The following is a 27,242-nucleotide window of genomic DNA, read 5'->3' as shown; positions in this document are numbered from 1 at the left end:
ACAACTCCCATGTTGTCGCACCAGAACACTATGTTCCTGTCCGCCAACTGGCTGGCCCACAGCTCGACCGCCACGATTATGGGAAAGAGCTCCAGCAGTAACAGATTGACCGTGAAACCGCGGTCTATCCAAGATTGCGGCCATGGCGCGCAGCACCATTCTCCCTGCAAGTAGGCCCCAAATCCCGTAGAGCCCGCAGCGTCTGTGTATAGCTGTAGCTCCACACTGGATGCTGGGTCCGCCGGCCACAGCAGCTCCCTGTTAAACTGCTCCAGGAAACTGGACCAGACTGCTAGGTCGCCCTTTATCTCCTGCCCTAGCCTGACTGTATGGTGTGGGTCTCTTACCCCCGCTGTGGCCCTCTCCAGCTTCCTGCAGAACACCCTCCCCATAGGAATGATGCGGCAAGCGAAGTTGAAAGATCCCAGCAGCGACTGAATCAGCCGCAGCTGGACCCTCCCCTTCCGCCGGCACTCCTCGATAAGCGCCTGCAGCTTTGCCACTTTATCCTCTGGAAGCCTGCAACATCCACTCTCAGAGTCTATTTCGATACCTAAATATGATATCACCCTGGTGGGACCCTCTGTCTTGTCAGCTGCTATGGGAACCCCCATGGCTGTCAATATGTCTTTGGCCCTTTCCAGAATGCGCTCACATGTGTCGTCATCTCCTGGTCCCACAAAAAGGAAATCATCCAAGTAATGAGCCACCCCTTTGCAGCTCGCACTTTCCTGTACGCACCAATGCAGGAAAGTGCTGAATCTCTCAAAATAGGAACAGGAGACCGAACAACCCATGGGCAGGCATTTGTCAATATATATGCCCCCTTCTAACCTGAAACCCATAAAGCGGAATGAAGTGGGGTGTAAGGGGAGCAGCCGGAAAGCGGACTCAATGTCCAGTTTCGCCATTAGTGCCCCTTGACCAAAACCCTTCACTATCTCCAGAACTTCATCGAAGAGCTGGTAATGCACACTACACTGTGATTCAGGTATGGCGTCATTGATCGACCTTCCGGGGGGGTAAGACAAGTGTTGTATCAACCTGTACTTCCCCGGCGTCTTCTTAGGGACTACGCCTAGAGGGGAGAAGCACATGTTGGGTAAGGGTTCGGCCGCAAAGGGGCCCGCCATCCTTCCCAGTTCTATCTCTGCAAACACTTTTTGCCTCACAACCCCTGGGAAATCCCTGGCCGATTTTAGGTTTTATGGGATCTCACTAAAACTGACTCGGGTATGGGTAACTTAAAACCAAACTTAAAACCTTGAAATAAGAACTGTGCCGCCTCCCTGTCGGGGTAAAAGGCTAGGCGGCGAGCCAACTCGTCCAGGACTATGGGGGAGTGTGCCTTACTTGTTGCTAGGCCCTGCCTCACCCTGTTCCTGGGCCCTTCCGGACTTGCAGGCTTTTCCTGAGTGTCCTGCCCCACACCAACGGCATTCGTGCCTGTAGCGGCATTTTGCCCCTCTCTCACATTTGCCGTCGTTAAAGGCAAAGCACCTGCCTTTGCCCGGGGTCTTCGCCCCGGGTTTCCCCCCGAGAAAGGGCTTCCTGCCTGTCTGCTCAGTGGATGGCTGACCTTTCCCAATGACCTCCAGCCATATCTCTACATGCTTGCACCCCATGGGCATGTTTGTGGACCCCTCGTGGGCCCGACGAAACTTCTCGTCATAGTCTCGCCATGCCCCATTCCTGTAGCTGATGAATGTCTCGTTTACCAAAAATAGGTAACGGAGAACATTCAAGTGCTCATCTGGCCTGGTGCTCAGGTAGCACGAGGAAAAGATGAGGAAACCCCTAAGCCAATTGTGAAAGCTCTTAAATGCGAGCTCCCCATTGGCTGAGGATTTCTTGGCCTTGTCAAATTCCTTTTTCATATCAGCCGTTAAAGTGAAGAAATCCACAAATTTCCCCCTTTTAATCCTCTCTCTAACTCCCCTACGGAGCCCCCTGGCTATGGCCGTGTTAGAGCAGTGGACCTTATCCCCAGCCGTGTCTGTAACGGGGGGGGGGGTGGCGCGTCCCTTTGTTTGCGCTTTGTGCCCTTGACCCTCTTGGCCACGGCTCCCGCAACCAACTTTGCAAGCTTGCGCGGGCGCCCAGACTGACCCTCATCCCCGCTACTAGCTGTGGAATGGTAAGATGAGGATTCACACAACGAATTGTCAGTGTTCTCACCATCCGTGGATTCGGCCCCGTCCTCAGGTTCAGGCCCTGCCTCTTGCGCCTGCTTTTCTGAAGGCCTGGGCCTTACCGGTCCGCCAGACTGCCCTTCATCCCCGGAGGCACCCCCGGTGTCCCCGTCGCTCGCGACCGGCATGGCGGCCGGGGTAGATGACCCTTGACCCGACCCGGACACTTGCAGGATTCCTTGCGTGGCACCCTGAGCCGAGCTCGAGGCCCTCCCGGCCCGGTCCGAACCTGTAGACATGTCGGGAGACAAATGCAAGGTATTACCCCCAGAGCCTGACGTCGCAGAAAAAACAGCCTCTCCCCCGGGTGCCCTTCCCCTTTCTGCATTCCCCGCGGGCGTATAGTGAGGGCGCGTAGGGGTGAAGTTTTGCTGCTGCCCATATGGGTGGGGCTGGACCCCACTCTGATAGGGATGCTGCGACCCTGACGCCCAGCTAGGAGTGGGCTGCTGCTGGAATAATGGCCAAGCCGACCCGTAGGGCCCCTGCACCGCCCCACCGTGTTGGTGGAAATATGGGAAAGCTGGCTGCTGTCCCCAGGTAGGCTGGTGTGACATTGGTTGCTGCACTGGTGTGTACCCTGTGTGGCCGGTGGATACCGCCGTCGGGAAAGGCCAGACCCCCTGCTGGTGTGTGGTGCCCGTGGGCTGCTGAAACTGCTGGAAACCCGGGTAGAATGCTGGTTGACCTAAACCCTGGTGCCCCTGCTGTAAGGGAGCTGAGTGAGGGAACATCCCCTGTGGCGCCTGGTTCTGCCCAGGGCCCTGGTGCCACGCTGCCTGCTGTCCCGGGTAAAACTGAGCTGTGGTAGGCCCCGTGGCATCCCCGCTGCCGCGGGTTAAGGCCGGTGGCCCCCCAGAAAAAAAACCCGTTTGCGGGGCAAAGCTGCCAGGCAGTATAGGCTCACCAGTGTGTGCCAGGGAGGCCTGCAGCGTGACCAGTGGCGGCCCCCCTAGTAACGCAGGGAGCCTTGCTGGGCCCCCCGTAATCACCTGCATGGGGCTGGAGCTAGTTGTATGCGGGGTAGATGGCCCCCCTCTGTCCCCATAAGGTAGCGCGTACCCGGGGGCCCCAGGAGCTGGAGGAGGTGTACTCATCCCCCCTTGCTCCTCTTCGCGGTGGACCTGCACTCTGTGTACCCCTGCCCTAGTGCCTGGTGACGTAGCGTGGGCAGCCAGCGCCTCGGCCGAGGTGCCTGGCATGCCCCTGCGTGTTGGTGTGCTACCCACCTCGCTAGACGCGGTCTGGCGCTGTGGTCTGGCAGCCGCCGGGGACCGCGTGATCCCCGCGACGTGAGCTCCGCTGCTGCTGGGACTGACTGCTGACAGGGGAACAATTCCGCGCTGCAGCGCCGGGGAGAGCTGGCGCTCGGTGGCCTCTGTGTACTGGGCCATGGCTGGCGTTTTACCACCCCCACGCCCTGCTACAGTGATCAGGGGGCGGGCGGCGTCTGCCAGCCAACGGGGGGGGGAGCGCTGCGCTTGGGACGCCCTGACATCTTTAAGTAAAGTAACTAGCTACAGAACAGAGAAAGTAGAAATACTTAGCTTCGTTTGTCCTTGCGCTTGGTCACACAGGATAGTCTCAGCAGAAATCCAGACTCAAAGAGGAAGTCCTTCCTGCCTGCTTGCCTATAAATACCCCTCTCTAAGCTGACGCCCCCCAGCTACCCCATAGGGCAGATCTACCTGCCACTCATTATTTGCCTCAGGCCTTATCTTGACATTCACAACTTTATTTAACTACTGCAAATTCACAGGCTCTTAATTACACTCGAGCCTATGCAGCCCTCGTTACATCTAATTGAATGGGTCATGTTGGAGGGTATGTTATATCCAATATGTATTTATCTGTGTGTGTGTGTGTGTGTGTGTGTGTGTGTGTGTGTAATCATTATGTACAGTATGTATTTATCTGTGTGTGTAACCATTATGTACAGTATGTATTTATCTGTGTGTGTAACTATTTTGTACAGTATGTATTAATCTGTGTGTGTAACTATTATGTACAGTATGTATTTGTGTGTGTGTAACTATTATGTACAGTATGTATTTATCTGTGTGTGTAACTATTTTGTACAGTATGTATTTATCTGTGTGTGTGTGTGTGTGTGTGTGTGTGTGTGTGTGTGTAATCATTATGTACAGTATGTATTTATCTGTGTGTGTAACCATTATGTACAGTATGTATTTATCTGTGTGTGTAACTATTTTGTACAGTATGTATTAATCTGTGTGTGTAACTATTATGTACAGTATGTATTTGTGTGTGTGTGTGTAACCATTATGTACAGTATGTATTTATCTGTGTGTGTAACTATTTTGTACAGTATGTATTTATCTGTGTGTGTAACTATTATGTACAGTATGTATTTGTGTGTGTGTGTGTGTGTGTGTGTGTAACCATTATGTACAGTATGTATTTATCTGTGTGTGTAACCATTATGTACAGTATGTATTTATCTGTGTGTGTAACCATTATGTACAGTATGTATTTATCTGTGTGTGTAACTATTATGTACAGTATGTATTTATCTGTGTGTGTAACTATTATGTACTGTATGTATTTATCTGTGTGTGTAACTATTATGTACAGTATGTATTTATGTGTGTGTTACTATTATATACTGTATGTATTTGTGTGTGTGTAACTATTATGTACAGTATGTATTTATCTGTGTGTGTAACTATTATATACTGTATGTATTTATCTGTGTGTGTAACCATTATGTACAGTATGTATTTATCTGTGTGTGTAACCATTATGTACAGTATGTATTTATCTGTGTGTGTAACTATTATGTACAGTATGTATTTATCTGTGTGTGTAACCATTATGTACAGTATGTATTTATCTGTGTGTGTAACTATTATGTACAGTATGTATTTATCTGTGTGTATAACCATTATGTACAGTATGTATTTATCTGTGTGTGTAACTATTATGTACTGTATGTATTTATCTGTGTGTGTAACTATTATGTACAGTATGTATTTATGTGTGTGTGTGTGTGTGTGTGTGTGTGTGTAACTATTATGTACAGTATGTATTTATCTGTGTGTGTAACTATTATATACTGTATGTATTTATCTGTGTGCGTAACTATTATGTACAGTATGTATTTGTGTGTGTGTGTAACTATTATATACTGTATGTATTTGTGTGTGTGTAACCATTATGTACAGTATGTATTTATCTGTGTGTGTGTGTGTGTGTGTGTGTGTGTGTGTGTGTGTGTGTGTGACTATTATGTACTGTATGTATTTATCTGTGTGTGTAACTATTATGTACAGTATGTATTTATCTGTGTGTGTAACTATTATATACTGTATGTATTTGTGTGTGTGTAACCATTATGTACAGTATGTATTTATCTGTGTGTGTGTGTGTGTGTTTAACTATTATGTACAGTATGTATTTATCTGTGTGTGTAACTATTATGTACTGTATGTATTTATCTGTGTGTGTAACTATTATGTACAGTATGTATTTATCTGTGTGTGTAACTATTATATACTGTATGTATTTGTGTGTGTGTAACCATTATGTACAGTACGTATTTATCTGTGCGTGTGTGTGTGTGTAACTATTATGTACAGTATGTATTTATCTGTGTGTGTAACTATTATGTACCGTATGTGTTTGTGTGTGTGTGTGTAACCATTATGTACAGTATGCATTTATCTGTGTGTGTGTGTGTGTGTGTGTGTGTGTGTGTGTGTGTGTGTAACTATTATGTACAGTATGTATTTATCTGTGTGTGTGTAACTATTATGTACAGTATGTATTTATCTGTGTGTGTAACTATTATGTACAGTATGTATTTGTGTGTGTGTGTGTGTGTGTGTGTGTGTGTGTGTGTAACCATTATGTACAGTATGTATTTATCTGTGTGTGTAACCATTATGTACAGTATGTATGTGTGTGTGTGTGTGTGTGTGTGTGTGTGTGTGTGTGTGTGTGTAAAACCATTATGTACAGTATGTATTTATCTGTATGTGTAACCATTATGTACAGTATGTATGTGTGTGTGTGTGTGTGTGTGTGTGTGTGTGTGTAACTATTATGTACAGTATGTATTTATCTGTGTGTGTGTGTAACTTGTTGGTTTATTATTATACTGTGTGAATGTGTGCATGGGTGAATAGGAGTGTGACTGTATGTATGCATAAGTGTAGGTATGTAGAAGTGTGTGACAGTATGTGTATATATGTGTGACTATATATGCATGTGTGTAGGTGTGTGATAGGCCGCCCGCCATATGTCAGTCCGATCGCCCCCCTCCCCTCACCCCTTGCATGCCATGTCCCTTCTCATGGGCTGCAAATGGATGTTTAACATAGACATCCATTCGCAGGCTACGTGGAAACACCCACATCATTCCATGGTCGCCGACCATGGAATGATGTGGAACGTGCACGCAGATCTAAGTGACTCTCAGGACACTTACATGTGCGTGCACACTCGAGAGGAACTTGGCAGGCAGCTGACATCCGGTGATGTCAGCTGTCCACCCCTGGCACCCACGTCACGGGCCGATTACCATGGGTAAAACCATTAAATGCTGGGTATTCCCATGGGTGCGAATATTCGCAGCCACCCCTGCCCGCAGTCTTGGGTGCCTGCGCTTGGCGAACAGTGTGGCGATACACATGCACCAGCGCATACGCACAACATTGGTTCCTCGTGCGAACGCACGGTGGATGCGAACAAATTAGAATGACCCCCTTTATGGAGGTATATGTGTGAGTATGGGTTATTTTTTCTTTATCTGCAGCCCAAAGAAATGGGTAAATTTATGCAAATAATGTGAGATGTGCCAGGAGGCGTCTTTAATAAGTGAGCAGTCTGTGTGCATGGATGTTTAAGTGACAGAAATGTATGTGTGTATTCTTTTAGTGACAGAAGTGTATGTGTGTATTCTTTTAGTGACAGAAGTGTATGTGTGTATTCTTTTAGTGACAGAAGTGTATGTGTGTATTTTTTTAGTGACAGAAGTGTATGTTATGTAAGAGGTGTGCTGCATGTGTGTTTTTAGTGAAACAGGTGTGTGGATGTTTTTAAGTGACAGAGATGTGTGTGTCTGTTAAGTGTAAGGTGTTTGCGCATGTGCATGTTTGAGTGAAACAGGTGTGTGTTTGTGTTGAGTGACAGAGAAAGTGGCAGATTTCGGACGGCCGTGAGCAAGAAACCCGTGTCGTGTATGTGATTTTTTTTTTTTTCACATATTTAACAGCCAACCCACATATCACAGAAGCCGGACGACCCGCAAATCACAGAAGAAGGCTGACCTGTATACCACTCTTGGAGGGAGCCAGGACACATACTGGGAGTTGCAACACCTCTGTGGGACATTGGGCACATCCCCTCCCCATGAGCAGTGACACAGAGAAGGTAATGTTGATCTGTATGCTGCTCCCTGCATACTTCTATCAATGCTCTCTCTCTTCTCACTCCCTCTCCCCCCCTCTCTAACTTTCTCCCTTTTTTTCACTCTCACTCCCACCCCCTCTCTCTTTTCTCCGCCTCCTCACAATCATTCTCCCCTCAACCTCCCCTCTATTCTTCCCCTCTCTCACACTCTCCCCCTCCCTTACTCTCACCCTTCTCTCCCACTCACTCCTTTTCTCACCCCTATATCTCTTCTCTACCTTTTTCACCCCCCCTCACTTCTCTCAATATCTCTCATCCCCCTTTCTTCTCCCCCTCTCACATACTCACTCACTCACTCTTCCGCTCTCATCCCCCTCTCTCACTCCTCTCTCTCAAACTTTCTCTCGTCTTCACCCTATCACCCATCTCCTCTCTCTTTTAACCTCCTCTGTCTTGCTTTCTGCTCACACTCTCTCCCCCCTTTCTCTCAACTCTGTCTCTTCACGCTCTCTCACACTCACCCCCTCCCTCTTTCACCCCCCTTTCTACGCTCAGCCCTCTCCCTCTCCACCTAGAACCCTCTCTATCTTTTACACTCTCTCCCCTTCTCACACTTACTTTCACCTTTACTCCCCTCTCTCACACTCCCCCACTCTCTCTGTCCAAAACTCCACCCTTCCTCCTCTCTCTCACTCCCCCACTCTCTATCCAAAACTCCACCCCTTCCGCCCTTCTCTCTATACCCTCTCACTCACTCCCCCTTTCCTTCTCACTCTCCCCTTTTACTGTACCTCTCACTCCCCACTCCATCACTGCCTGCCTTCCTTCTCCACCCCATCACCTTTTCACTTTTCACCACTGCTTCTCCTCATCATGCCTTCAGAGGCCAAGAAATAGTTGTGAGCACACACAAATAACCCCTCCCCCAGTCATGGTCCCCCCTCCCTGTTGTTTTGTTCTGAATCCACCCCTGTACATAAGAGTCTGTTCTTATTCCTCGACAGAGGTGTGTATGTAGTAGGAGGGGGGGGGGGGGCACCAACATTTATCTTGCCTCCGGGCAATTGGGACGAACTTACGCCACTGGGCTGCAGCACCCACATTGCTGGACCCGCCGTCTGGGAAACAGTATGTCGGGAAGACTGTGGCCCTTATTCTGATTGACTTTACCGCGTACTTACGGATCGCGTCTTTATGGCGTCTGCGCATGCGTGGAGAACGCTACGCGCATGTGCCACGCCTTGACTCGGTACCAGTTCGGCCAAATCCCGTCCAAAACTGTTCACCGCTATCTGTCGGGAAATAGGGGCGTATTATGGGCGTCATGCGGAATGACACATGGGCGTAGTTTCAAAGTGGGCAAAACGGGGCGGAAACATGGGCGGACACGGGGGAGTACACTTATGTTGGGGGGCGTACATTCGGAAACCACTCCGAATGCACGCGATCAAAAAGGGCAGAAATGTGCGGTGTCCACAAGTGTACTATTGCTTTGCGGACACCACTCGTTCATGCGCTAGGCGAACGTACGCCTAATGACTACAACCATTAACACCTGAACCCAATAGAATCTACTCCTTTACTCATTACTCACTAATAGGACGCTTGTCAGTGCTTTAATTGAAACCATTGCTGCTTCAAGGAACCCGTACTAAACACCCACATATGCTGTACTTGTCAGACACTTTCAAACTGCTAACAATGGACATGACAGAATATTAATACTAGCAATACACATGTGTATTTGACATGTACTCATGAAACCACACATTTTGGGTAAAGTAAACACATTTATTTATATTCATGTCACAGTCAATGCCAGTGTGATGCAATGACCATAAAATAATACATACAAACAATAAACAACATGGCAGGAATGCCGCAAAATAAATAATAATACAAAACAAATATAATTGCACACAGATGGACTCCAGCACCTCCTATGTGCCACTGCACATGCAGCCAGTGGGAAATGAGGAGGCTGCTGGCCCTTCTACAGCAGGGCAAGCTGCACCTGACCATTCAACAGCAGGGCACCCTACACCTGGCCCTTCTGCAGCAGGCCAACCTGCAGCTGGCTCATATGCACCATCAGCAGAATCATTTGGAACACAACCGGGGACTTCACAAGATAGTACCATGGCCATCACTTCAAGTACAGCTGACAGTAATGCCAGGCAAAAGAGGGCAACAGGGGAACCACAAAGGACATATGAAGCAAGGGCTCAGCTGGTTCCCCTCAGCACGTGATTGGACACCAGAAGCTGACACACACAGCACAATGGAAGATTTGGGAACACATAACGGCGGAGATTAATGCAGCCACAAGTTCATTTCCGACCACGTTTGGCCTTGGTAGGCTCCTTGGCCTGTGCAGCAGCTCTTCGGGGACGGCCAGATGCTGGGGCAGGTGGAGCAGATGATGTGGAGGGGTTGGCTGGTCTACCCCTCCTGCCAGCAGGGAGTGTTGCCGCTGGTAATGCACCAGAAACGGATGCCATTAGGACCCTGTTGCTGGTAACCAGCTCCACCATAAGCTCATTATGGTGGAGGAGGAGATCATTTTGGCGGGTGGCTTGCTCGGCCAGCACCTGAGCACTTGCAGCCATGGCCTGCATGCTCGCAGCCATGGACTGCTGGGTGCTGACCAAGCTCGCCAGGATCTCCTCGGTCCTACGCACCCGTTCTGATGCCAAGTCTCCCTGCTGGTTGATGTCCCCAAGCACCTCGGCCAAGGCGGCCAAATCGGCTTGGCCCGATGCCTGCTGCTGCACAGGCCTACCTCTGGGGCCAGGTGGCACGGACTCCTCCACCTCCTGAACAGAGTCGTCACCAAGCGGTGGGGTGTCTGTGGGAAAAGATAAACACAATTAGGAGACATTCTACGATAATTACTTGCACAAGTTTATGGCATGACCAATATTTACCTTCCAGAAAAGACGCAAACACTTCAGCTGGGGCCTCGCTATCCATCGTGCTCACCCCCCTGATCTCCTCAACTGATATACAGCTCTCGGCCATCACCTCCAGGGGGGTGAGCTCTAGCCCTGATGGCATGGGGCCGGCCCCAGATGTCTGGCTGTGGTCCCACCGCTTGGTCAGCTTCCTCTTCAGGTTGGTTTTGAAGTCCTGCCACCTGCAATGTAAGTTGACATATTAATACATGTCACTCCCAATGTTAGCTGTTGCAGCCATTGCTCTGTGCTACATATTACAACATGTGATTAATGTCCCATATATAATATTACATGCAACTAGGATATCAACCGTTACAATACACATTCACAATCACCCTACTCTAACTCTCAACGAAATAACATGGCAATAATGTATGTGTATCGTAACAACCTCACGGCCCATTTGCTAAATGCATCTAAGCATCAATTCAATCATTACTTGGCTATTACTGGCCACATGTATCACAAAACAACTTGCCTCTTCTTCACATGGTCCGTCTCACGAACTTGTGGCGCTACTTCATTAATCTCTGCCGTTATCTGTTCCCAAATCTTCCATCTGCGTGTGTGTGTCAGCTTCTCGGATGGACACTCTATCCAATCACGTGCTCGGGGAACCAGGATGGCCAGCTCCTGTGCTTCATATGCCTTATTTTTTTTGGGTGGTTCCGCTGTTGCACTGGCTCGCCCCTTGCCACGTCCCTGGCCACGCCCCCTGGCACCAGTCGCTGCACTTGAAGTGCTGGCCATGGTACTACCTTGTGAAGTCCCCTGTTGTGTTCCAAACAATTCTGCTGATGGTGGATATGAGCCAGCTGCAGGTTGGCCTGCTGCAGAAGGGCCAGGTGTAGGTTGCCCTGCTGTAGAATGGTCAGGTGCAGGTTCCCCTGCTGTAGAAGGGGCAGCAGCCTCCTCATTACCCACTGCCCGCATGTGCAGTGGCACATAGGTGGTGCTGGAGTCCATCTGGTCAAATAGTTGCTGCAGCACTGGGTCCACCTCTGGTTGGGATCCAGCCATGTTAGCAACAACATTGTCACCTTCTAATACACCTTTATATACTGTTTGTGTAATCTGTTTGGCGGACATCAGCGGCAGCTGCGTTCCGTGCGTGAGCGTACGTCGCTGTTTTTTCGCGCCGCATACGGTGGCGGAAATTCCATTGTGTAAAACCTGGCGAAAGTTCTACATGAAATACTGGTCACCAATGCTAACATTGCATAGAATCTTCTGATACACCTGTGACTATTGCACAATACACATGCTATTTGCTAGCATGACATGACATTTCATTCATGACTACTGTGGTATTGTGGCGTTTTAGTGCAAGCTAAAAGTAGCCCAATCCCTTAGAGAATCCAGCCCACAAGTCATGCAATACTCATCTCTACTGTTATAGACCACACATGTGAGAGCCCTATAAATAGTGACTTCCTGCTAGAATCATTTGTCTCCAGATCTGGACTTGTCAGGGTCTAAGGTAAGCTCTTCCATGCTCCTTGTAGATATGATATCCATTAACAATGTAAGTGTATGAATGTATGCACCATTGCCTCACTGACTACAGATTGTTGGGCCAGCAAAGTGGTGTATCATTATTGCAACATGTCACATGTTCACTATTTCACTCACAGGTCTTCAACCTGTGTGGGTTCATCTATTGCAGGACAACATGTCCCAGCAATAGATGAAATGTGTCATAGTACATGATGTCGGCAAAAAATGCTGACACCTTTATCTGTGTGTTTTGGACGGTGTGTATTGAGTTCATATTATTGTGTCATCATTAGAGAGTCAAATGGATCTGCGGGATTACACGGGGCGGCCATCTATTGTACGTATTGAAGGCTACAAATCAATTTGTAGTCTGATATGGCCATTATGTGCATAGGTGCATCAGTATTTATGTTCATTTCTTTATAGGTTGCAGAAGCTATTATGCGCTACATGGAGAGGAGGCTAAGGGCACTTGCGGCTCTCCCCACTCGTCGCCCAAGGAGGCCAGGACGTGCTAGAATCTATCGCACACGGGTGACTCTGTTTGCTATGCCCGATGATGAGGTACTTACTAGGTACCGGTTACCCCCACATGTAATTCTGGATCTGCTCAGCCTAATTCAGAGTGATTTGGAACCTCTACACGGGATCACGACAGCAATTCCGCCTCACACACAGCTGCTGGCGGTGTTGCATTTCTGCGCCTCAGGATCATTCCAACAAGTAGTGGCAGTACTTGCTGGAATATCTCAGCCGGCCTTCTGCCGAATCCTGAGGCGTGTGACGTCGGCCATGTTCAGGCGCAAGGGGCACTTCATGGCCATGACATTTGCCACCGAGACCCTGCGCAGAAGCCAGCAGGCCTTCCATCAAATTGCTGGCTTCCCTAATGTTATAGGGGCTGTGGATGGCACCCATGTACCATTTGTGCCTCCATCTCGAAGTGAGAAGATATATAGGAACCGCAAATTGTTCCACTCACTGAACGTGATGGTGGTATGTGGCCCATCCATGGAGATTCTCGCCTTCAACTCGAAGTTTCCCGGAAGTGCCCATGACTCTCATGTCATCCGACAAACCGGGATATGGCAAAGACTCCAAGAGCTGGAAGGCCGTGATGCGTGGGTTCTGGGTGACTCCGGTTACCCATGTACGCCCTGGCTACTTACGCCGTACAGCTACCCAGCACCGGGCCCACAGGAGGCATTCAATCGGGCGCATGTTGCCACCAGGCAAGTGGTGGAGCGCTCAATTGGCCTTTTAAAAGGTCGATTTAGAGTGCTCCACCGCACTGGTGGTGACTTACAATATGCGCCTGAAATGGTGTCGAGGATCGTGGGCCTGTGTATATTTTTCCACAACATTGCTGTGCGGCGTGAGATACCCTTTGATGAGTGGGAGGTACCATCTGAGCCGCAAGATCCGCCCATGCGCCCATCCCGCGCCCCTGAATGCCGGAGGGGATACCAGCTGCGGGACTCTGTGGCGCAAAGATACTTCAGGTACATGTTATCGAGTTCACAGAACACACCAATTATTGGACAAATCACCCCTTCAAATAAGTACAGTGTGTTAGTTGTCAGTGTTACAACACGAAAATTAGCCAGCCTGCCCTCCTAATGGCAAAGAAATAGGAGATATTTATCATATGTGCTTAGTTTTGGGGGAAGTTAAATATTGGTGGCAATTATTATACCTTGTTCAAGGGATCTTATGTGTTTGTTATATCTTCATTATTGTAGTTGATACTATCCCTGATGACTGGTGAGTACATTGATTTATTCTGTAATGTGTTTGGGATTTTTTCATGTGTTGATGTCTGATTTGTTTGCATATATATATATATATATATATATATATATATATATATATATATATATATATATATATCTATATCTATATATATGATATTACAATTTATTCACATGTTTCTACATTTCAAGGAGCAGGCAGGCAGGCAGGCAGCCAGGCAGGCAGGCAGGCAGGCAGGCAGGGCTGTTGTATAATGGTGGTCTCAGGATACCTGCAAGTGTGTGTATGTGTCTTTTACACATAAATGTACGCATACACATAGATGCATAGAGTAAATACTGCTAAGTACAGCTATGCGTTGCTAAGCTATAGCACGCGTTGCTTGGCGGAGCGAGGCGTCATTGGATTTGCTAAGTGCATACACACTGTGTATTATATATATCAGATTTGTTCATTGCCATACATCAACACTACTGTTTGGAAGGCAAGCGAATTTGTCACCATTTGTGTTGGCGCAGAGACGCTGTTCATGTAAAGATGAACAATAAAGTTATTAACACAAATAACTGTGATCAACCAATGCCACCAGCTGATTGGTTGATAGATGCCATTGTCAACATGGCGGAGACACGAAGGGCTGAACCCTTCACACATGCGGAGCTGCGGGTTCTTGTCTCCGTCATGGAGACAAGGCTGGGCCGTGCAGGGCCCTTTATAACAAACCGGCATAAGCGGAGGGCCTATGCTGCGGCAGGGCGCCGAATTTACGCCCGCACTCGGGTGCGGAGGTCCCTCGGGCAGCTGGAGAGGCGGTGGTCGGACCTCCGCAGGCGCCAGCCCCAGCTGCTTCAGCAACTCAGGGGCGAAATTGCTGAGTGTGAGTATTTTAGCTATGAAATTTCGCACTTACAACATAGCATCTAGAAACAATAAAATGTGTCTCATGATAAGTGGGTGTCCATGGGTTTAAAAGTCCATAGACTGTTATGTGTGCTTCTTCCTGGTTAACATGCAGTCATGTGGCTTTTATATGTAATGCCATAGCATTGAGGATTATGATGCCTACAATGTGCCAGATCTAATATGTGTTACACATTGATAAATGCCTGGGTTGTAATGTGTGAACAAATTACTACCAATCACATACTAATTTAAATGTCACTATTTGGAATCCATTAACAGTAAGGAGCTACTTTCCTGCATCGTTTGCCATCATTATCACCCTGCCATGTATGTCTTGTTATGGATTAATACATGTGCCCCAATGACCCCACATTGACCATGATGTTTTTTTCTAACACACAGCACGAGCCCAAGCACAACAGGCCCGGGAAGAGGCGGAGGCAGCCCTGGCACAGGAGGAGGCCCAAGACCCAGAGGAGGAGGTGCCGGCAATGGTGGAGGAGGAGGAAGTGGAGGAGGAGGAGATGGTGGTGGAGGAGGAGGAGGAGGAGGAGGAGGAGGAGGAGGAGATGGTGGTGGAGGAGGAGGAGGTGCGTGAGGAGGTGGTGGAGGAGGATGTGGAAGCGGAGTTGGTTGCGGAGGAGGAGGTGTTGGTGGCGGAGGAGGAGGTGGAGGAGGAGGAGGTGGTGGTGGTGGAGGAGGAGGAGGAGGAGGAGGAGGAGGAGGTGGAGGAGGTGGAGGAGTTGGAGGAGGAGGTTGTTGGTGCAGAGGAGCTGGCGGAGGAGGGGTCTGAGGAGGCCACGGTTGCCCCGGAGGAGTCGGATGACGATGGGGAGGAGGCGTGCCAGGCCCCGGAATATCAGCAGATCGGTATGTTAACATAATGCATCATTCATGAAGTAGTTGTACTGGTATTTGTTATGTAGCACTGTTGATAAAAAAATTTTTTTCCATACTATTCATATAGACCCCAAAGTGGGTAGCTACAGATACAGGTACGGGTTAGATGGGGTGTCCAAGGCATCCCTTTCATCCAGGACACCTCTGAATTACACCGGTTTGTGGGATGGGTTGGAGCTCCATTTTGACTGCCACATAACCGTTGTAGTTAAACAGGATCCTGGAGTAAAGGGATGAGTGGATCATTTGTGGATTAAATTCACCTGCTGCAAGCGTTGATTATGACCCATCAAATAGTGGAATCTATATTGTTGGTGAATGTTATTTATAAACTCTAGGATGTATGCTATAAATGGAGTATGGCCCGGCCTACCTTGGAATGGAGTCAGAAGTTGCCAGTGTCCCAGGAGCCTCCTCGACCTAAACACCCCCTGTAGTTCAGAATTTTTTTTTGCCGTCACAGAATTGTAGGTTGGTTTAGACAGAATTATGATTTTGAGGATGTGTACTGTGCATTCCTGACATTTGCATAACTCCCATGCCACGAACCATCACTGAACTTAGACTGAGCAGATTGTGACAAGTTCTTATTGACGGAGGCCATGACCTGCTTGTCATTGGTTAGTCATGGGTGGGTTGTGACGGAGAAGAAACAATATGACTGTTATGTCTTCTGCAGAGTAAAGTGTATAGGCCAAAAAATACAGTATGTAGTAAATAAGTTAGCATGTATGTATATATGTATGTGTCATATCTATTTATCTATGTGTGTCTCTATCTCTCTACATCATGGGTCCTCAAACTGCGGCCCTCCAGATGTTGTGAAACTACAAATCCCGCCATGCCTTGCCACAGTTTTAACACTTCCTTATAGCAAAACTGTGGCAAGGCATGCTGGGATTTGTAGTTTCACAACATCTGGAGGGCCGCAGTTTGAGGACCCATGCTCTACATAGATATATATATATATATACACACATGTCACCTAGCATTTGTGCAATTTATGTCGCAGTATGTGAAATGTATGCAAGAATAACATGACTAATTGTTGCCCCTTTGACATGCCCACAGATGACACCACACCGGCTGATGAGGGGGTGCGTGGGGCCCTCCGCCGACTGGAGCACCATCTGCGGCTCGCTCAAGCAGACCTGCAGGACCTGAAAGACCTGCTTATTTAATTTATAATTTTATATTTTTTTATTTATGTTAATTCTGTGGTTCATTAAATTCTTTATGCAAGTTCACAGTTGTTGGTTTTATTTGCACTTTAAATAGTATATGTGTAGATTGTTTATAATCTTTTACACAGGGTGTAATACAAAGCATTGCACTTACATTGCTGTAAGGGTTAATGTGTGCAATGCATGTGTTAGGCATGCTTGTAAGGATATATTGGCATCTAATTGATTCCAATTCCAAATAAGCAGTTTTTTATGAGGATAGGTAATTGAATAAGTGGGTCATGTGATGTATTGCAGAAGATACTTCATAGTGGGTTGTTTGGCGTAAATACTCCGCTTACGTGCGGTAGCACCGCTTGGCTCCCGTTCGGATGCGGTATTCCCGAGCATACCTGTAATACTCTGTAATACCGTGCCGAATCGGAGTGTTTCTCCCGCACATGCATGCTTTGTATGTCGTCCGTAAACACGCCCTGTTCTTAAAGAGTGAGTCCGTCCGAATGCGGAGGACACGTGGGCGTTTCGACGGACGATGGCCGCATGCGGCAAAACGCCGTGGCGTGCGGACCGCTCCGTAAGAATGCGGGAATTTCCGCACAGATCAGAATAAGGGCCTGTATTCTGTCCGCGGAGTACCTGCACTGTGGGGGCATTTATGTACCTGCACTGTGGGGGCATTTATGTACCTGCACTGTGCGGGCATTTATGTACCTGCACTGTGCGGGCATTTATGTACCTGCACTGTGCGGGCATTTATGTACCTGCACTGTGCGGGCATTTATGTACCTGCACTGTGGGGGTATTTATGTACCTGCACTGTGGGGGCATTTATGTACCTACACTGTGGGGGCATTTATGTACCTGCACTGTGGGGGCATTTATGTACCTGCACTGTGGGGGCATTTATGTACCTGCACTGTGGGGGCATTTATGTACCTGCACTGTGGGGGAATTTATGGATGTGGAACTCTGTTGCTGGAATTTGAATATTGGGGACAACTGTGCTCCGTAATATAAATTGGTATTATTTTGTGGCCACACCCCTTCCCCATGAAGCCACTCCTCTATATTTTTGGCTTGAGCACCCACGAGCAAAAACATAAATTGGCACCTATGCATTGTTCCTGTACTGTATTACATTCATTGTATATGCTAAGAACCTAGAGTCCTATTGGAGAAAGAGCGCTATATAAATACAATTATTATTATTACTATTATAAATGTTATTATTACCTCTGAAGGATATATATGTGCCAGGAATATTTTGCCACTGATTTATTTTATTATGGAATCTGCCTTTATTCTCTATCCTGATCCGACAGCAGAACATGGGACCATCTGTCTTCTTCAGGTTCCTGATGCTGATAGTCGCTGTCCTCTGTTCCTTGGGGTCTCCCACCAATTTGATGCGTCCTTTGTAGTCATCATGTGTAAATTCTGTGTGATTGTAAATGAAGCGTGCATTCCCACACGGGCTGGTGGTTCCCTCTCTCCAGTACACGCTGACCTCGGTGGAGCTGTCCCAGTTCTCTGGGTAACTGAAGTTACATTGAATAGTCACAGATCCCCCTTCCTCCACCATTATCACGCCCGGCTGTTCTGTGCAGTATGCATTGTCCGGGTCACAATAGGCTCCTAAGGGGACAAAGATCATTAATTCCTCTGTTGTGTAGTTGGAGAAGTTTTGCATTTCAGACTTACAGTAATAGTAACCACTGATGAATCAGGGGTGACATCGTTACATCAAGGGTTTAGGGCCATTAAACCATGTCTCAGCCCTGTCTGTACCAACCCTTATTGTCTTTTCAACTATGAAGGCAAAATGTGTTATTCTGGCCCATGCATAACGGGCCTGATTCAAACCTGATCACTGTACTGCAAATATGACCGCACATACTCACACACGGTACACTGTGCACATGCCTGAGCCATCAATATGAAGACAGCCAACAAAGGCTACTCTGCCACTGGCTGCTCACTGGGTGATTGACACCCTGCGACTGTACAGGGGGCGGTAACACATTGCTTTCTACGAGTGCCCCAGAAAACACAGGCGTTGGGTGTGCGGGCCGCTGACATCAGCAGGGACCTCCTTCTCCCCGCAGCCTTCACAGCAGCGAGTGAGTCTAGACTTACGCAGTGCTGCAGAGGGGGAAACCATTCAATGGCGAGTGATTCCGAATGGGTTCCAGTCATGTGCGCGGCTGCGGATGCGTTCACAGCCGTGCACAAGGGCGGGATTTTTCTTGTGTGGCTTTTACCTGTGCTCAGAAAACTCACAGCCCAGTGAGCAGGTCTGAATGAGCCCCAAAGTGCCCACTGCAATAATAATAAAAAATACTAATATTATGATAAATGCCCTCACGCAGATTACCCAAGTAAAATTGGATCTAGAAAATATTTTTTTGTTTTTTTTTGTGGCCTGAATCCAAGGTTTAGGACATCATACGTTGCCGCCTGACTGACCATTCAGTAGCAATTTTGCTCTGAGAGGCCTACTCATTTTTGAAGGCCGACCAATTATTAAGTATCAAACTCACCAGGATTGGACAATAAAGGTTTGGAGCAATTTTGTATCACTTACCGCCTGGCTCTGCTGGCCACTAGGGGGGAGCAGAGTGAAGTAAAGAAAAGCGTCTTCTCCTCCACCTCAGGATGCTGGTGGCCATTTAAAATATGGCACCAAATTGTAAGCCAATTGGGGCTTGCAGCCCAGCAGCCAATCAGAGCATCTGGCAATACGCGAGCTCTGATTGGCTCACTCATCAGAAGGTGCCACATTTAAATTGGCCACTAGCGTCTGGAGGTGGGGGAGAAGACTGCGCTCAAGGAGCAGTGGGCTTTAGCGGGGGCAGCTCATCTGAGGCAGTTGGGGGGGTACGGTGGGCAGAATGAATGACCCAGACCCTTCCCTCTCTGTCAGAATGGCCAGGCCTCAGACAGCTGTGCTCACAGCACCCCCCTGATGGTGGCCCTGACAATGTTGGTGCAGAACAGTGTGCCAGGCATAAGTATACATGGAGAATATTTAAAATGAAGGGCATGAATGGAGCCATTTGGGGTGAGATGGAGTCAGGGGGAGGCAGGATGGAGTCAGCGGGAGGCGGGATGGAGTCAGGGGGAGGCAGGATGGAGTCAGCGGGAGGCGGGATGGAGTCAGGGGGAGGCAGGATGGAGTCAGGGGGAGGTGAGATAGAGCCAGGGAGAAGTGGGATGAAGTAAGGGGGAGGCAGACTGAATTCAGGGGGAGGTGGTATGGAGTCAGTGGTAGGCAGGGGGAGGCGGGATGGAGTCAGTAAGAGGCGGGATGGAGTCAGGGAGAGGCAGGATGGAGTCAGGGAGAGGCAGGATGGAGTCAGGGAGAGGCAGACTGAATTCAGGGGGAGGTGGGATGGAGTCAGTAAGAGGCGGGATGGAGTCAGGGAGAGGCAGGATGGAGTCAGGGAGAGGCAGGATGGAGTCATGGAGAGGCAGACTGAATTCAGGGGGAGGTGGGATGGAGTCAGTAAGAGGCGGGATGGAGTCAGGGAGAGGCAGGATGGAGTCAGGGAGAGGCAGGATGGAGTCAGGGAGAGGCAGACTGAATTCAGGGGGAGGTGGGATGGAGTCAGTGGGAGGCAGGGGGAGGCGGGATGGAGTCAGTAAGAGGCGGGATGGAGTCAGGGAGAGGCAGGACGAAGTCAGGGGGAGGCAGACTGAATTCAGGGGGAGGTGGGATGGAGTCAGTGGGAGGCAGGGGGAGGCAGGATAGAGTCAGCGGGAGGCGGGATGGAGTCAGGGGGAGGCGGGATGGAGTCAGTAAGAGGCGGGATGGAGTCAGGGAGAGGCAGGACGAAGTCAGGGGGAGGCAGACTGAATTCAGGGGGAGGTGGGATGGAGTCAGTGGGAGGCAGGGGGAGGCAGGATAGAGTCAGCGGGAGGCGGGATGGAGTCAGGGGGAGGCAGGATGGAGTCAGGGGGAGGTGAAATAGAGCCAGGGAGAAGTGGGATGAAGTAAGGGGGAGGCAGACTGAATTCAGGGAGAGGTGGGATGGAGTCAGTGGGAGGCAGGGGGAGGCAGGATGGAGGCAGCGGGAGGCGGGATGGAGTCAGGGGGAGGCAGGATGGAGTCAGGGGGAGGTGAAATAGAGCCAGGGAGAAGTGGGATGAAGTAAGGGGGAGGCAGACTGAATTCAGGGGGAGGTGGGATGGAGTCAGTGGGAGGCAGGATGGAGTCAGGGAGAGGCAGACTGAATTCAGGGGGAGGTGGGATAGAGTCAGTGGGAGTCAGGGGGAGGCGGGATGGATTCAGTAAGAGGCGGGATGGAGTCAGGGAGAGGCAAGATGAAGTCAGGGGGAGGCAGACTGAATTCAGGGGGAGGTGGGATGGTGTCAGTGGGAGGCAGGGGGAGGCGGTATGGAGTCAGTAAGAGGCGGGATGGAGTTAGGGAGAGGCAGGATGGAGTCAGGGAGAGGCGGGATGGAGTCAGGGAGAGGCAGACTGAATTCAGGGGGAGGTGGGATAGAGTCAGTGGGAGTCAGGGGGAGGCGGGATGGAGTCAGTAAGAGGCGGGATGGAGTCAGGGAGAGGCAGGATGGAGTCAGGGAGAGGCAGGATGGAGTCAGGGAGAGGCAGACTGAATTCAGGGGGAGGTGGGATGGAGTCAGTAAGAGGCGGGATGGAGTCAGGGAGAGGCAGGATGGAGTCAGGGAGAGGCAGGATGGAGTCAGGGAGAGGCAGACTGAATGCAGGGGGAGGTGGGATAGAGTCAGTGGGAGTCAGGGGGAGGCGGGATGGATTCAGTAAGAGGCGGGATGGAGTCAGGGAGAGGCAAGATGAAGTCAGGGGGAGGCAGACTGAATTCAGGGGGAGGTGGGATGGAGTCAGTGGGAGGCAGGGGGAGGCGGGATGGAGTCAGTAAGAGGCGGGATGGAGTCAGGGAGAGGCAGGATGGAGTCAGGGAGAGGCGGGATGGAGTCAGGGAGAGGCAGACTGAATTCAGGGGGAGGTGGGATAGAGTCAGTGGGAGTCAGGGGGAGGCGGGATGGAGTCAGTAAGAGGCGGGATGGAGTCAGGGAGAGGCAGGATGGAGTCAGGGAGAGGGGGGATGGAGTCAGAGAGAGGCAGACTGAATTCAGGGGGAGGTGGGATGGAGTCAGTGGGAGGCAGGGGGAGGCGGGATGGAGTCAGTAAGAGGCGGGATGGAGTCCGGAAGAGGCAGGATGGAGTCAGGGAGAGGCGGGATGGAGTCAGGGAGAGGCGGGATGGAGTCAGGGAGAGGCGTTATGGAGTTGTTTCTTTTACTTGTAAAATGATCAGGAAAGACAAACAATTCGATGATGAAAACTAGAGGTTACAAACTAGACAGATGCAAGCATAAACATGAAGATAGTGCTCGAGGATAAAGAGTTCAGGGGCAGATGTATGAAGAAGAGATAAGGGAGGAGAAGTGAGCCAGAGGAAAAGTGGCCCATGGCAACCAATCAGCACTGACTTAACATCTTTAATTTGCATAATATTAAAGTACACAGAGCAGTTGATTGGTTGCCATGGGCCACGCTTAAAATAAGGGACAAAATGTCCATTGTGTGTCACTTTTTTTGGTGTGTCATACACACACATTAGTTCTATTTATGGGGTTTATTTAGTTCTCAAAATATATTATTTATCACTTGTTCTGTTATTAATCACTTATTTTGGAGTTCCCTTTTTCTGGAGAAATAGTTTGTTTTTTATGATGAATTATTCTCTGGTTCTGTATTTAGGAGCATCGTACACTGTAATTTGTCAGACAGTGGAGGACACAGCTCCAGATGTAGATACTGCGTATTTCTAGTGTTTCTCTTTACAGGGAGAAGTATCATTTGTTATTTTGTATAATATTTTATTTCTAAAGGGGCATACGCACATAGCGATATACAGGCATTTTTTATTTAACTATTGGTTCTGCTGTGGAACTAAGTGTCTGAGCAGGCCCATTAATGGGCCGCATGCTGGGACTTGTGGTTCTCCAAGTCCCAGTATGCGGACCAGACTTGCTGGAACTCATAGTGCCACAGAAAAACCCAATAGTTTTATTCTAATTTGACACATTTATCAGCCCTGTAGCCACAGCCCAATGCCACCGGGGACAGCCCCAGGCTTCAGTCTGGGCTGGTAAGTTCTGGAGGGGGAAACCCCTTCATTGGGGGATCCCCTCTCCCCCAGAACCACTGCCCCGACTGACCGGTCAGGGGGTAATGCTTTGGCCGGGGGGGACTTGTATAAAAAGTCTCCCCCTGGCATTACCCTTCTGGCTGGTTGGGCCTGGTGCTGGTTCTTGAAATACGGGGGACCCCTACTCATTTTGTCCCCCATATTTTGGGAGCCAGGACCGGTCCTTGGGTCTGGTGCTGGTTTTAAAAAATAAGGTGAACCCTACTCAGTTTGTTCCATGATTTTATAAAACCAGGACCGGCTCTTTGACTCTGGGACTGGTTACGGCCATTCGGGAAGGGGCATGCTGTTTTTATACATTTTTTTTTTTTTGTTTATTTTTTATTTTTTACACTGAAGCCTGCAGGGATTTGACTGATCAGCGCAGGCTAAAGCCAAATACGCCTGGAAAATTAAGTGAATTTTCCAGGTGTATTTGGCCTGCAATTAGCAGCCAAATTTTGATTCCTTTTGAATGGTGATTCCTATTTGTATTCTTTTGATGGTGTATACATTCGTATTTGTAAATACAAATATGAATGTGCCATAAATACGTATAGGAATTTACACATTTTAGAGATAGTAAATCCTGAAAATACACATACGTATACAGTAGGCATATTTTTGGATACAAATACGACTATTTTATACGTATTTGTGTTAGTAAATTTCCCCTTATAAGTCTGTAACAATGTCGTACAGTGTCAGTGTCAGGATTAATACAGGGATAGCATGCCCAGAAGGGTAAGGGTTTATATTCCTAGTGCAAACACAATGCCCAGTGCTATCTTATACATATTTGGCGGTATTCAATCAGCCGGGACCTATTCAAACGGCTGGGACTAAAAATCGAACCTGCATTTTCCAAAACGGCCAATAAATTGTCGAATTAGAGACCGTTTCTTACAAAAAAGACATGATTTGCCAATCCACGTCTTTTTTTAACTTTCAAAATGTTTCCGATAGGCGGAAGATCGGAATGACATTGCATAGGTCAAATGTACTGTATAAAGGAAATCCCAATTTGCATATCTTGCAGTAAGACCTGTTCATTGCAATAATAGGACTTCCGGGTTTAGGTCCTGTCATCCTATCTGCGTATGCTTCATTTGGTGAACACTCCTCAGGAGACACTGGGAGAGATCTGGTTGGATCCCTATGTGTTAGAGGCCCATAGTGTTCTACTGGGTAATGCCATCTAAAGAAGCAATGCAAGCCCAGGAATCTATCACATTCCGGGGATTGGTGCAGTGGCATAACTATAGCACCGCAGCCTCCGCGGTCACGGGGGGGTGCTGTGCATATGGGGGCGCCGGGGGGGGCTGCGGTGCTATAGTAATCCCCCGCCCCCCATCCCCCGCAGGCTTACCTGTCCGCGCGTCCCGGCTCCCCTCCTGGCTTCAATCAATGCTATGGAGACTGACCACAATAAAATGGCCGCCCCATAAAGCAGACTGTTCTCTGAAACTGTCTGCTGTATGGGGGCGGCCATTTTATCGTGGTCCGTCTGCATAGAATTAATTGAAGCCAGGAGGGGAGCCGGGACACACGGACAGGTAAGCATACGGCAATGGGGGGAGGAGGCAAGGGGGGCACGGTCGGGCGGACGGGTGGGGAGAGGGGGGCGCCCCCCATTAACGCCGGGGGGGCGCCCCAAACAAAGCTACGACACTGGATTGGTGCATACGCGTTACGCTGCCAAACCCTTGAAAGTGGTATTTTCTGAGTTATGGATACACTTTTAAGCTTCCTTTAAGGTGCCAATTGCAGATTATACAACCAGCAGTCACCCAGGACACTATATTTATACTGGTAAGGCCAATACCTGGAGGAAATTGTGCTCTAAGGCAGACTTCCTCCATTTCACACTTACTGTATGCTTTCATCCTTCAGTGCTGCCCTTTCCCTAGCTAAACAATCATGCTTCAACAACCTCTTTCCTCCCAGTCTAAAAAACCACCGCACCTCTTTGCTGCTGTCACCACCCTCCTCTGCCCACCACCTCCTTCCATTCTCACACTCTGCTCTTGAATTGACGCCATACATCAGGACATCACATCGAGGGTTGCCACCTCATCCCTTTAAAACTGGAGACATATTAATTACACAGGTTCTGTGGCTGTTTAAAAAAAACAGTTGAAATTGAGTTTTGAAGTGAGCCAGCCACAGAACCTGTGTAATTAATATGTCTCCAGTTTTAAAGGGATAAGGTGGCAACCCTAATCACATCCCACCAGACCACCTGCAACCAACCACTTCCTCTCCCTCACAATCCCTCCTCCTCCCCCTTCCCAACTCTGACATCCTTCTCCCATGTCTCTGGTGAGGAAGTCATTGCTCTCATCCATTCCTCCCCCCTCACCACCTTACCATCTGGCCATATCCCCTCCCACCTCCTCCCTTTCCTCTCTCCCTCTGCCTGTTCTCATCTTGCCCACCTCTTCAATCTATTCCGCTCATCATGTACTGTCCCCTCTGCCTTCAAGCATGCTCTTGTCTCTCCTATCCTTAAAAAACCTAATCTTGATCCCAATTCTGTCTAATTACAGACCTACAGTAGTTCTCTCCTCCATTTTGCCTCCAAACTCCTTGAGCGTATTGTCTACAACTGCCTTACTGGATTTCTTTCCTCCCACTCCCTGTTGATCTATTCCAGTCTGGCTTCCGTCCACTCTACTCCACTGAAACTGCTCTAACAAAAGTCTTCAATGATCTTCATGCTACCAAATCTAAAGGACACTACTTTCTGCTTATTCTTCTTGACCTTTCTGCTGCTTTTGACACTGTGGATCACCCACTCCCTCTCCAAATCCTTCACACCCTTAGACTGCATGATACTGCTCACTCCTGGCTATATTCCCACTTTCTATTGATGTAACAATGATCTCCTCTAGCCACCAAGTTCACTGCCTTAGCTTTACTCTTGATTCCTCTCTCTCCTTTACACCACACATTCAGCATCTCTCACAGTCCTGTCATTTCCACCTCAAAAATATATCCATGATCAGACCCAGGATGCTACAAAGGCCCTCATCCACTCACTAGATTGGACTACTGTACTCCAGATTGGACTACTGTCTGGCCCCCCTTTAAAACACATCTTTCCACTCCAATCTATCCTCAATGTTGCTTCCTGGCTCATTTTCCTCTCCAAACATACTATGTCCACATCCCCTCTCTTACAAGCCCTGCACTGGCTACCCTTTCCCTTCATAGTACATTTCAAGCTCCTTACACTTACTTACAAAGCCGGTGAGTCAGGGGAAAGCCAGGGGAAAGCAGAGAGGAGCCAGGGGGAGGTGAAATGGAACAAGGGGGAAGCAGGGTGAAAGGAAGGGGGGATTGAGCATGGGGAAAGTGGAATGGAGAATGGTGAAATCAGGGTTGAGCCAGGGGGAGGTGGGATGGAACCAGGGGAAAGTGCCAGGGAAAAGTGGAGTGGAGCCAGAGGGAGGTGAAATGGAACCAGGGTGTTGCACGCAGGATGTGTGCTCCGGTGCTGCAGGGCCTCCGGGTCGCTCGTTCCCCGTTGCCGGCGGCTCCTGGTCTGGTTGCTCAGCAACCAGGGACGCCGAGCGATGATGTGGTTGGGTGCAGCCACTGGTGGAAGCTGCTGGGGTTGCCTGGCATAGAAGGGTGCCAGCAGGGGGTAGCAGCAGAAGTTCTCATCCACGCTCTGGCATTGCTGGGCAGTGTGCAGGACACCATCCAGTGCGCGCACCCCCAGCTGCTGGTTAGGGATTGGCCACACTTCCCTTGATAAGGAGGCTAGCCAAGCTAAGCCCCGCTAGTGATAGCTGTTCAGAGCTACTTTACCTGCTATCTCCCAGCTTGTTAGCTTCACCTGTCCGTTCCCTCCGGTCATCGCTCGTTCCCCCAGGTTCCGTAACTTTCCCCTCGGGGACCTGGTTATTCTTCTATTAATCCCTCCTGGGTGCTTTGCTTTGTTGGTGTTTCTCATTGTAGCAGGCTTGGGTTGCCGCTGTTTGTGCAATATCTTCTCCTCAGGAATCAGCCATCTCACTTTGAGGGTCAACAGAGTCAGCGTAGGTTTTCTAAACAGCTGTCCTGGCGGTGGGTTCAAACCCAAAATCCGTAACATTATCACTGGCCCATATAAAAAAATCTGACAGGACTTTAGGAAAGGGTGACTATTTCTTCCTTGGTAACTGTTGTGAGTGTCCAGTCTGCTGGATTTTGAGTGTACCTCTGTTGTGGCATAATGAATCCTGCCACTACCACTCTGGCTCAGGCATTTGCCAACCAGCTTTAGAATCTTACCCAAATGGTTCAGGAGTTATCTCTGCGG

At 49.0% G+C, this 27,242-nt stretch overlaps 1 protein-coding gene across 2 annotated transcripts in view; it reads right to left on the bottom strand.

The window, feature by feature from the left end:
- LOC146075869 (neural cell adhesion molecule 2-like) overlaps positions 1-27,242 on the bottom strand; it is an 85,682-nt gene that overhangs the window by 48,391 nt on the left and 10,049 nt on the right. For both annotated transcript variants that reach the window (XM_083185538.1, XM_083185537.1), the window contains exon 2: positions 17,992-18,393. In XM_083185538.1, coding sequence (XP_083041664.1) covers positions 17,992-18,393 — 402 coding nt within the window. The remainder of the gene's footprint in view (positions 1-17,991; positions 18,394-27,242) is intronic.

The sequence above is a fragment of the Crinia signifera genome, chromosome 4, assembly GCF_055691185.1.
Source record: "Crinia signifera chromosome 4, ASM5569118v1, whole genome shotgun sequence".
Classification (NCBI taxonomy): Eukaryota; Metazoa; Chordata; class Amphibia; order Anura; family Myobatrachidae; genus Crinia; species Crinia signifera.
The sequence above is the reverse complement of the archived record's forward strand: the minus strand, read 5'-3'. Positions and strand labels throughout refer to the sequence as shown.